General features: G+C 52.3%; 2 protein-coding genes across 3 annotated transcripts in view; one reads left to right on the forward strand and one right to left on the reverse strand.

The window, feature by feature from the left end:
- The window catches only part of DLL3 (delta like canonical Notch ligand 3), a 32,657-nt gene extending 27,645 nt beyond the window's left edge, over positions 1 to 5,012 (reverse strand). The window contains exons 1-3 of the mRNA XM_087970414.1: positions 4,995 to 5,012; positions 3,688 to 4,113; positions 1,060 to 1,305 (exon numbers count right to left, since the gene is read on the reverse strand). Coding sequence (XP_087826540.1) covers positions 1,060 to 1,305; positions 3,688 to 4,113; positions 4,995 to 5,012 — 690 coding nt within the window. The remainder of the gene's footprint in view (positions 1 to 1,059; positions 1,306 to 3,687; positions 4,114 to 4,994) is intronic.
- The window catches only part of CAPNS1 (calpain small subunit 1), a 186,504-nt gene that overhangs the window by 115,594 nt on the left and 59,053 nt on the right, over positions 1 to 11,857 (forward strand). The window lies entirely within an intron of this gene.

The raw sequence follows: 11,857 nt of genomic DNA on the forward strand, positions 1-11,857 counted from the left end.
AGACAAGTATTCCACAGCAAAACCAGAGTTGTGACTTCCGATGTTTAAATATTCCCTTCTCAATTTCCTCTCTCCCCCCCCGCCCAATCTTCTTTTCCAAAAGAGGTCAAAAAAAAGGAAGCAGAGGAGTTTATTTATTTATATCCTGCCTTTATTTAGTTTTTACAAAGTAACTCAAGACGGACAAACCTCTCTAACTTCCTTCTTCTATTTTTTTCCTACAGCAACAACCCTGTGAAGTGGTTGGGTTCAGAGGGAGGGACTGGCGCAAAGTCACCTAGCTGGGCTTTCACGGCTAAGGCAGGACTAGAACTCACCATCTCCTGGGGACTGACATAAAAACACCCGGCTTTCGTCTCTAGGGCAGAACTAGAACTCACCATCTCCTTATGAATGTCCTAAAGTCACCTAGCCAACTTTTGTGCTTCAGGGCAGAACAGGGAAGCTGAAATTTTCGCCTGGTCAAGAGAGTTTAGCCCAGGGGTGTCCAACCTTGGCAACTTTAAACCTGGAGGACTTCAACTCCCAGAATTCCCCAGCCAGCTTTGCTGGCTGGGGAAATTGTGGGAGTTGAAGTCCTCCAGGCTTAAAGTTGCCAAGGTTGGACACCCTGGTTTAGCCCATACCAACTGAGCCCCCTCAAATTACACTGTAAGTTACGGGCAAGGCCATGACCCCCCATTCTTGGAAGAAAATAGATGAGGTGACCCATCTCCCATCTCGCCTTCCCTTCTTCCAACTTTTACGCTGTGCATAGAAGAGCCCCACATTCCAAGCCAGGAAGGCACCCCAAACTGAAGGGTAGTAAACACCCCCCCCCCATGAAAAGTGACAGGAACCACAAGGAAGCAAGAGAACACCACAGAAGGAGCCATGGGGGGAACACAGTCCCAAATCCAGAGTCCTTGGCATACGTGACAGGCGACAAATAAATTTCACCCTAAATAAGAATAAATAAATAAAACACACTGGGGCTCCAGGTTTGCCGCAGGGGAGGAGAACAGAAGACAAGGCCAGATCTGGGAATGGGGGGGGGAGGACGTGGAAGGGGGATCTCACCGGCCACTTGAAGTGGAAGGGGACACGGATGAGTCCGCTGGCTGCCACGGCATGACGATCCGCAGGGACGATGTTGCTCAGGGCTGCCCCGAAGGTGCAGGGGGGCTCCGGGGAGACCACCGCCTGGGCGTGTTTGAGGCAGACCCGGAAGAAGAGGTGGCAGGGCTGAGCCCCCCGGCAGAATTTCTGGGGGTTGCTGGTGGTGAAGGAATGCACCTGGAGTTCAAAGACCCCCGCTGGCTCAGCCTGTTTGGGGAGAAAAAGGGAAATGGAGCGTTTCAGCCACGCCTGCCAAGCCTTCCTCCATTGGTCATCGCTCCGTCCGTGGGTCACCCCAAGAGAGGACAAAGGCCAGACCCCCTTGGGTTAGATCAGGAGTCCCCAAACTTGGCCACTTTAAGACGTGTGGACTTCAACTCCCAGATTTCCCCAGCCAGCCGTGTCTGTTTCTTGTTCTCTTCTCCCCCAAAGAGGAGAGATTGCAGAGGAAGGGATTGCAAGAGAGTAAGCTATGTTGTTGCTGGAGAATTCTGGGAGTTGAAGTCCGCACGTCTTAAAGTGGCCAAGTTTAGAGACCTTTGGGTTAGATGCTAAACCATTAAACCTTCTTTACGGGTGCCAAGCCAGGATTTCCCAGCTCACACCCCACATGAAAAACCACAAACCTACAACCCAGGTTTAAAGAGTTGTTGGATACCAGATGGGTGGAAAATAAATGTAATAGACAGACAGACACAGACAGACGGCCATTCCTGTGCAGGATGCAGCAGCTTCATACCCCTCCCCCCAAAGCGGCTGCCCGAGATTCTGCGCCAAAGTGAGATGTTTTTAAATCAAACATTTCAGCCAAAAGCAAAGAAGGAAGAATTCTAGCAACAGTCACCGGGCTGAGTTGGGTGGCTACAGAAATATAAATTGAGTAAATAAATAAAATAATAATAATAATAATAACCAGGATTAATGCAATCCGACATTCAGCCTTCCTGGATTCTCAACCAATGTTTAGATGAGAATCCACAAAGATTTTTAGACTTTTAGAATATAAAATATGGACTCAGAGGGGCTGGAAGGGACCTTAGAGGTCTTCTAATCCACCCTCTGAGCAAGGCAGGAGTCTTCATACCACCATGGTCAAGGGGCTGTCTAATCATTTCATTGGTTAATCTTTCTGATCAGTTTCTCCGACAGTCTTTCTCTTTGATTGACAGGTTGCAGAATTTGCAGGAGGAGAAAGGAAGGAGGCTGGCTGTCTGCAAGGCTGTGGGGGCAATGAGGGACACAGTTCGGTACTGGTAGAGCATGGGGAGGACCACCCCCCCCCCCAAGCAGGCCCCTTTCCTGTTGCCCTTCCTTGTTCGCTTTAACTTTGAACTGGGTGATGCCCACGGAAGGAAACCGGAGCTTGAAATGGCCAAAATTTCTCCAGGCTTTGATAAAAACTTTGAAGTTTAGTTTATTAAAGGGGGAGAAGGGGGGGGGGGGCTAGTCCAGGCCACCTGCAGCAGCAAAGTTTTTTTAAAAAGCAGCTGTAAAGGCCAGGATGCCAGCGGAGGGAGGGGAGACCCAGCAGCTTCTCGGGGCAGGGGAGGAGGAGGACTCAGCAGGTGGCGCTTGAGAGAAGCCCCCAAAGGGGTGCCAGCCCTGCAAGGGAGGCCTGGTCAGGACAGCCACCCTGCTGGAGTTGTAGGCAGGGGCTTTATCCCTGCAGGATGCACTAAATCGCTTTCACAGCTTCCCTCTATCACTTTGCAGTGGTTCCTCCAAGTTTCTTCCGTAGCTCATTCGTTCTTTCCATCCTTTCCTGTTTCCTTTCCTCCTTCCTTCCTTCTGTCCCTTCCTGACCTTTCTTCCCTGATCTGTCTTCCTTCCTTTCTTCCTTCCTTCCTTCCTCCCTCCCTTCCTTTCTTTGAACTTTCTTCCTGATCTGTCTTCCTTCCTTTCTTCCTTCCTTCCTCCCTCCCTTCCTTCCTCCCCTTCCTTCCTTCCTTCTTTCATTCATCCCTTCCTTCCTCCCTTCCTGACCTTTCTTCCTGATCTTTCTTTCTTTCTTTCTTTTTTCTCTCTTTCTTTCTTTCTTCCTTCCTTCCTTCCTTCCTTCCTCCTTTCTCTCCCACTTTCTTTTTCTTTCTTACTCTTCCACACCTTCTCCAAGATCCTCTCCAAGCCCCGCGCTCTAACGGACCGAAAGCAAACGGGGCAGGAGCCCTGGGGGAGGGGGGTACGTACCCCTGGCACCCAAGCGCCCCCCCCTCAACAAGCAGCAGCCCGAAAGACGCCCCCTCCCTCCCTCGCCTTGTACAGCGTCCCGTCCCGGAGAAGTCCGGGGGGCGAAACGAGGGGACCCCTGCTTAACTGCCCCGCGAAGAGCTCCGTGCGCGGCATCCAGAGAAGGGAGCGCAGGTGCTGCGCCGCAGGGACAGAGGCTCTCGGGGCGCAGCGGTGGTGGAACAAGCCTCCCCCGGCGGGGAGGGGGGTTCGCAACCGGCTGGGAACGATGGGCCCGGGAGCTGCTCCATCCCATCGGGCCACGCCGCTCCTGGAGGCGCGCCTCGGGCTTGCGACGGCCGGACGGGGTTGCCCACTCGGCGTGTCCCGAGCGAGGATCGCGGGCCGCGCAGCGCGCTTTACCGGCGGGGCGCCGAGCAGGAGCAGCAGCAGGAGGGGGCGGCGGCGGCGGCGGCGAGGCTGGGGGCCATCAAGCTGCCTGCGGAGACCCGAGCAACCCGGGGCGCGATCCTCGGAGGCGCGGCGAAGGCGGAGAGGCGGCCGCGGGACACGAGATGCGCAGAGGGAGGGGCGGGAGTGGCGGAGGGCGAGCCCGGCCGGCCTTTTATCGGCCGGACGCCGCGGCCCCGCCCCCGAGACCCCGCCCCTCCCCTGGCCGCGCCCAAGCCCCGCCCTCGGGCGGCTGCCTGGCTTTGCGGCGGGGGACTGCGCCCCCGAACGGCTTCTCTGCCTCTCTGCTCCGGGGGGGCGATGCCTCCCCAAGTGCTGCCAGCCCCGCCGCCCCTGCAGCCCCTCTGCCCCCCGCTTGCATTCGGCCTCTGCCTCTGCCTGGCAGGCAGCAACCCAACCGGTGGAGCTTCCCAAGGAAAGGCCGAATTGGGAAGAGCCGCCGCTGCTGCCCCCGAAACGCCCCGCCTCCTCTGCCTCCTTTGACCCCCGTCTCCTTGCAAGCGGGGGGGGGCGACTCTAGAAGAGTGAAAGGCGCCCCCCCCATACTTGGGTGGATGGGTGGGTGGGAGCGGGGGAGGGAGGCTCCCTTGCAACTCCGGCTGAAAACTCCTGAAAAGTTGGGAGGGTCCGCTCTGTGCCCTCTGGTCACAAGTCCAGGGCACCCCTGGTTCCTGCAAAGTTGGGGGGGGCTCGCCTTGATGCCATGCCCCCCCCCATCCTCCCTCCTTGGCTTCAGCCTGGCCTGTTGCAAAGCCCCCGGAGCGCGGCTGCTTCCTGCGGGGTACAGGCATCCCTCTCTTTTCTTTAACAAGACCGGGTTTAGCAGGGACCCCCCCGCCCCCCCATGTGTTGAACCCGCAGCCTCTTGGCGCATTGTGTGCAAATCGCTTGTGCGGCTCAGCGGGCGCCAGTCCCAGAACCGGAGCGAATTCGCTATTGAGGCCGGGGAAGTGCGGTCCCTTCCGGGCAAAGCCCCCCCCTTGCCTTTATTGCAACCCGCAGCGACCTGACAAAGACCCCCCCCCAAGCACTAAAAGAATTGAGGGGGGCTTCGGCTGGGAGGGGCAGCGGCAGCCCGGTTTTACTCCCTTGAAAGGGCTGGGGGAGGGGCGGCATCAGCTGTATGCTAATAGCAACACCTGCCCCCCCTCCGGAGTCTCCCCCCCCCCCTTTGGGGGGCCATGGACTTGTTGAAATGGGCGGGGGGCGCTGATTCAGTCAGCTGTGTTCAAAGCCATGCGGTTTTCCACCAAACTAACTTGGTTAACTGTGTACATAACGGTAAAAGAAGATTTGTGACGTGGTGATTGGTTTAACCCCCAACTGTCTCTTTCTGGCCTGTGGAGTATCGCTCCTCTCGGAGGGCTGCTATCTGAATTAATCAAGGGACAGAAAGGAAGCCAGCATGGCCAAGGGGGGGGGTCCCTCCTATTAATTAATGGCACACTATGAATCTCAATTAATAGCAGCCTTGGAATCCACTTCAACATTGCAAGAGAATCCATTCAAGATCATTACATACCAGGAGCGATGACTACTGCTATCTGGTTAGGATTAAATCGTCATCATTGACTTTTCCTGTGAAAATAAATAAATATAAATAAAAGAAGAAATCATGAAAGGTATGCATTTATTTTGCTAATGCACCACCAGGGCAAAAATTAAAAGTGAGAATAGGAAAAATTAGAAATGCTCTCAAAGAACGACAATGACAACAACTCTGGGGTCCTTGGTGCTCTCTGAGCTGGGTGGTTTTCTTGCAGACGTTTCATGACCCAGCTGGGTAACTTCATCAGTGCTAGAAGGGAGACAAACCAGACAGCCATCTCCCTCCCTCCTAGTGCTGGTGCTGTAAGCTAGTTGGGTCAGTGAAGAAACGGGTTTTAAATTCTGCCTTAAAAGGTGGGGAGAGGAAGATCTGAACACCTACACGGACGTTTCCTTTTCAGCCACTGCAAAGTTGGACTTGAAACTTTTCCCGGAGCAAAGACACCTTACCAGTTTGACCAGCAGCCTGGAGACCCAGACTGGGCCCCCTCTCTCCACTGTAGGAAGCCCAGTGCGGCCGCTGGTCTTCTTCCACACTTATTTGCCTCCCTTCGGGCAGAGGGGATTTTCGCCCTCTCGGTGCAGGGTGGGGGGCTTTGCATCGGTAGCCAAATCGGGTTTCCACACCAGGCTGTAGTGCAGAAAAGGAACCCAGGAAGAAAGAGGATTCTGCAAAGTATGATCAAACGGGGCTGGGGGATCTGGCATGCTCTCTCCACGCTGAAATTCAGAGGAGAAATCCACCAGTCCAAGGCTCTGACCAGAGAATGGCAAGAATAAATATTTGCATGTGGGGAATAAGAACAGATCTCACTACAGAAGCTGCGCCCCCCTCTCTCATCTACCTACCTACCTGCCCACCTACCTATAATCTCTCTCATCTCTCTCTCTCATCTGTATCATCTCTCTCTCATCCATCTACCTATCTATTATCCACCTACTTTTATCCATCTATCATCCATCTACCTACCATCTTTCTCATCTACCTACCTACCTACCTATTGCTACCTATTGCTATCTATCGGTATCTACCTACCTCTATTTATCTTTATCTATTTATCTATCTATCTACCTCTATCTATCTATCTATCTATCTATCTATCTATCTATCTATCCATCTATCTATCTATCTATCTATCTATCTATCATCCATCTATCTATCATCCATCCACCCACCCACCCACCCATCTATCGGTATCTATCTATCTATCTATCTATCATTTATCTATCATCTATCTATCTATATCCATCCATCCATTTAATCTATATCTATATCTATATCTATATCTATATCTATATCTATATCTATATCTAATCTATATATCTATATCTATATCTATCTATCTCTATCTATCTATCTATCTATCTATATCTATATCTATATCTATATCTATATCTATCTATCTATCTATCCATCTATCTATCATCATATCTATCTATCTATCTATCTATCTATCTATCTATCTATCTATCATCCATCCATCTAATCTATATCTATATCTATATCTATATCTAATCTATATCATCTATCTATCTATATCCATCCATCCATCTATCTAATCTATATCTATATTATATCTATATCTATATCTATATCATCTATATCTCTATCTATCTATCATCTATCTATCTATCTATCTATCTATCTATCTATCTATCTATATCTATCTATCTATCTATCTCCATCCATCTATCTAATCTATATCTATATCTATATCTATATCTATATCTATATCTATATCTATATCTATCTATCTATCTGTCATCAGGATTTCTCACTTCCAACAGCCCCTCCCCCTCCCAAGCCCTTAATGCTTTTCCCAGGACAGGCTCTCTGTCCTCCCCCCTCCAAATGCATTTGCCAGAGGGAGGTGTCAGAAGCAACAGGAAAGGTGTCAGAAGAGGGGGGGGAGAAGGGGGGGTGAACTCAAATTCCTGCCATGTGCCTGCAGAGTGTGAAATGCAAGGGGGGGAGGGAGACGCACACTCACCCATTCACACCTGGACACTTGGTGGAGAGGAGGAGGCTCCCCGGCAGCCTCAGAGGGAAAACACACCTGCTTCCCAGGCAAGGACACAGAAGCCCCTCCAGGAAAAATGGGGGCTGGGGGGGACGACAAGATCCTGAGCTCTGTTAGGTCCAGGGAAAGCCGACGCTTTTCCCAAGGCTCTGGGGGCGCTGGGTGAGGACGCAGGGAAAATGGGGTGGTGGGCTGTGGGGAAGAGGGGTCCTATCTGGCATAAGGGCCAAAATGCGGGCTCCTTTCCCCTAGGTCAGCTTGCCAAACTCTGCTTAAACCTGGGCTGTCCGTTTAAGACTTGTGGACTTCAACTCCCAAAATCCCCCAACCACCTGGCTGGGGAATTCTGGGAGTTGAAGTCCACAAGTCCTCAAGTAGCCACGATTGGACACCCTTGGCTTAAACCAACCACTAGGACTGCCTGGATATTTTGGCTTGCCTAATTAAAACAGCTCTGCTGAATCCAAGGGCTGCAAGGGACCTCGGAGGTCCTCTAGCCCAACCCCTGCCCAAGGTAGGAGTCCTCACACCCCATCTCAGATAAATGGCCGTCCAGCTCACCCGTGCTGGGCTGATCTGCCCTGCTTAGCGTCAGCAAGGGGGGCATCCTCCCGGGACAGCAGCCAAGCCCCTTTCAATGGGCCCATTGATGCCAGGCCTGGCCTCCCTTCCTCCGCCGCGCCAGGGCTGTAAACAAGCATTAGTCTTGCATTAGGCGCTGGGCATGTCAAAATATTGGCACTGCCAGCGCAGAAGGACGAGGGGCAATTAAAGCCCGACAAGAAAAGGCTCTTTTTCCTTGGGGAGGCAGAGGACCAGAAAACGGCCACGTTGAAAAGCATTTCTGTTGGGCAACAAGCGAGCGCAGCGGAGGATCAAGGGAGCGCCTGGCAGCTTTTCCTGGGTAGGTTGTGCTAGAAGAGCGGCACCCTTGGCAAGCGGCGCTTTGCACCTCCACCACGGAGCAGCTAAAAAGTGGTCTCCTCTCTTCCTCCCCCTCCTCCTCTTTAAAATATCTGCAAAACAACCAACCAAGCCTCAGAGGGTACTGTCCTCCTCTTCTGGTTCTTCCTCCTTTCTTCTACTTCCTCCTCCTCTTCTTCCTCCTTCCTCCTCTTCTTCCTCCTCTCTTCTTCCTCCTCTCTCTTCTGGCCCCATAAGACTGCCTACTTGGGTCATAAAATATCTGCAAAAAACCCCCCCATCAATAATCCTCCTCCTTGGCTTCTTCTTCCTCATCCTCATCTTCCTCCTCTTTTTCTTCCTCCTGCTCCTTTCTTCTGCTTCCTCCTCCTCTCTGCAAACTCCACTCTCTTCTAGCACTGACGAGACTGCCTACTTGGGTCATGAAACGTCTGCAAGAGAAACAACCAAGCCTCAGAAAGCAGCAAAGGAGCCCAACATCTGGACTGTCCCCATTTTTGGGGCGTATTCCTCTCTCCAGGACTGCAGCGATGCTCTACCCCCACCCTCCACACCCTAAGAGGTCAGGGCTGCCACCGCATGGCAGGAAATGCTGATGAATTCTCCAGGGGCCAACTTTCCAACACAACAGCCCACCCACCCAAACTCCTTCCAAGGGAGGTCAGCAAGGAGGAATTTACAGCTCTTGGTTTTGGCTTCTGTGTTCTCTGGAATAAGGCAGGAGGGAGGGGTCTCAAAGGAGGGGAGGGGGCAGCAGGGAGGCACAACTGTGAAAACCATCTGGACCCTAGAGGTGTGTAGCAGCCTTAGGCCGGGGAGGAAGCCGTCCTTTGCCCTGCCTACACATGGGGCGAGTTAGAGGGGCAGTGGTGTTGCCTGGCCCTGGATCCATCCCTCCACCAGCCTTCCCTAGGCGGGCACCAAGGCCTGGCACCAAAGCCCCCCCCCCCCAATCTGGGATTTGCCCTTGTGGTCCTGTGAAGTTGCAGGAAGGGCAGCCCTTCAGGGATCTACGGACTGTGAGTCTCAAAGGCAACTGGGACTTCTGTTTCTGCCTTGGAAGACATTTTGCTACTCATCCAAGGAGCTTCTTCAGTTCTAGACTGAATATTCCAATTCATTCATTCATTCATTCATTCATTCATTCATTCAGAGGATATTAAAAAACAAATGTGGATTTTTGACCCAGGACAATCTTGGGATGATCTGGGATAGTTAAGATCCCGTGGTAAATTTTCTACGAGTGGGTTACAATAAGAGTTTCTTAACACGAGAGCTTTGAAACTTTGTGTTGTTTTACTATTATTGGTTTTTTTTCCTGTTAGCTGCTTTGTCACTAATATAACTTATAGAAGACAGACCAAAAAATTGTTAATAGATTTAGTAGTTTAAACATTTGGGGAGGGCCTGTTTTGCAAGCGGTAGGAACTAAGGTAGTAATATATTAATCAGTATTCAACTAAAGGGGATGACATCTGTGTAATGTATAATGCACCTTTTTAAAAAAAATGTTCTGATCGCTTTGTGTGTTTTTTCTTTCTTTTATGTCTTTTTGGGTTTTTATTTGGTTTTCTATTTTGTGTTTTAACTTCGTTCTCAATAAAATAATAGCGGGGGGAAAAAAGCACTGAAGAAGCTTCTTGGATCAGAACCGAGATGTCTTCAAGGAAAAACAAAAACCCAAGAAAGTCCAGTTGCTTTTTGAAAAGAAAAAAAAAACACACTTTTGGCAACAACTCTGACCTGCTGGGTGGCTGAGAATCTCCAGAAACCCCATAGATCATTCGGGGCAGATTGTGGGAAAAGAAGAAGGATGGAGGCAACCAGGAGATATTTACAGGGTCACGGCCTACGGGTTGATTCCATCTGGATCTGCTCAGTCACCAGAAAGCCGGAGGGATTCCCCCACTTCCGTGGACCTCCAAGTCCTCCAGCCCCTCCACATGGAGAGACCCTCTACACCACAGGTTTCCAAACTTGGCAACTTTAAGACTGGTGGACTTCAACTCTCAGCATTCTCCAGCCAGCTCTGCTGGCTGGAGAATGCTGGGAATTGAAGTCCACCAGTCTTAAAGTTGCAAGTTGTGGGGTGGGGGTCCTGCTCTACCCCTTCCCCCTTTTCTCTTCCAAGTAGGCAACTCGGTGTGTGTGTGTGTGCGCCAAGGAGAAACAGAGGAGGCCAGGGTGGGCAGAGACTCCCTCCACTCTCAATGAATGGGAGGAAATGCTCGGTGTTTTGTCTCCAGCTTGTCTGCCAACTGCAGCTTGGGCTTGGGGTGGGGGGTGGGTGGGAGAAGGGCTGAGGCCCCTTAGGAGAGGGGAAAGAGAGGCCAGCCCCCTCCCCTTCATTTGAGGAAACACAAGAGCCCGTTTATTACAAGGTTGGAAATGGTTTGACCCAGACAATCTTGTGCCCCGGCCTTCCGGCCATTGAACGGGGCGGCTGGGCAGCAAAAATGGCTTCTTGGATCTCTTAACAGGTTGATTTTTCTTTCTGACCCGATTCCATCACAGCCGCCTTTCCTGGGTGCTGACAAGACAGTTCGGCCTCCGAATAAAGGAGAATGTTTCCAGCTCAGGGTCGGCATGGAAGGGTCCCGGCTGCTCTCCGAGATGGCTGGTTTTGTTGCAGACGTTTCGTGACCCAGCTAGGGAACATCATCAGGGCTAGGAAGGAGCAATGTTAACTAAGTAACTTCATCTAAGCGCAGTTTAACTGCGCTCCTTCCTAGCACCGAGGATGATGTTCCCTAGCTGGGTCACGGAACGTCTGCAAGAAAGCCAGCCAGCTCAGGGAGCCCCAGGGACCCATAGCCCTCCTCTCTTCCTCCTCCTCCTCCTCCTCCTCTCCCGAACACCCTCTCTCTTCTAGCACCGAGGATGATGTTCCCTAGCTGGGTCACGAAACATCTGCAAGAAAGCCAGCCAGCTCAGGGAGCACCAGGGATCCCCCTCCCAAAGTTCAGACTGTCATCGTGTTGCTTTAAGGGACTTTACCTACAGGGCTAGTCCTCAGCTTATAACAGAGGCCAGCAGTTTCATGGCTGAGCAAGGTGGCGGTTAAATGAGCTGCCCCGAGTTAAGCAGCTCGCCAAAAGCGCCTTGGGGGCTTTCTGGCGGATCCTGAGGCCCTCAAACTGGCCCAGCACAGATCCAGTCAACTCCTCACATCTTGGTTACTTTGGAGACCCAGATCTCATAGGGCGGCCCCGATTCTTGAAGGGCAGCTGGGCTCCCGGCAGGTCGCCGGAGAGCCGTTCTGAAGCCGGCCACGCAGGGGATCCTCAGTGGCCGGACCTGGGGGTGCTCACCTCCACGACGGAGGCCCTGCAGTGGCTCGGATTGTCCTACACAGGGCAGGACCCGGGGGATCGAAGGGTGGGTGGGAAGCTTGGAGAAGACACAGTCGTCCCCCCACCCTCCCCAGCATCCCCCCAAGTGGCCTTCCAGGTTCTGCCTGGAGGACCTTCCCACCAGCCTTGATGACCCCCTGCCCAGCATCCTGACAAGGGAGCAAGTGGGTTTCTAAGAGAAATCGACCGAGTTGGGAGGGCTTTGCCGTCCTCGTTTTGCAACGGGGAACCTTGGCAGCCACAACCTTGGCAGCAGCCCCTCACCCCGCGGTCTCG

The sequence above is a fragment of the Notechis scutatus genome, chromosome 8, assembly GCF_049901735.1.
Source record: "Notechis scutatus isolate UNSWTSFEM ecotype Mainland chromosome 8, rNotScu1.2, whole genome shotgun sequence".
Taxonomy (NCBI): domain Eukaryota; kingdom Metazoa; phylum Chordata; class Lepidosauria; order Squamata; family Elapidae; genus Notechis; species Notechis scutatus.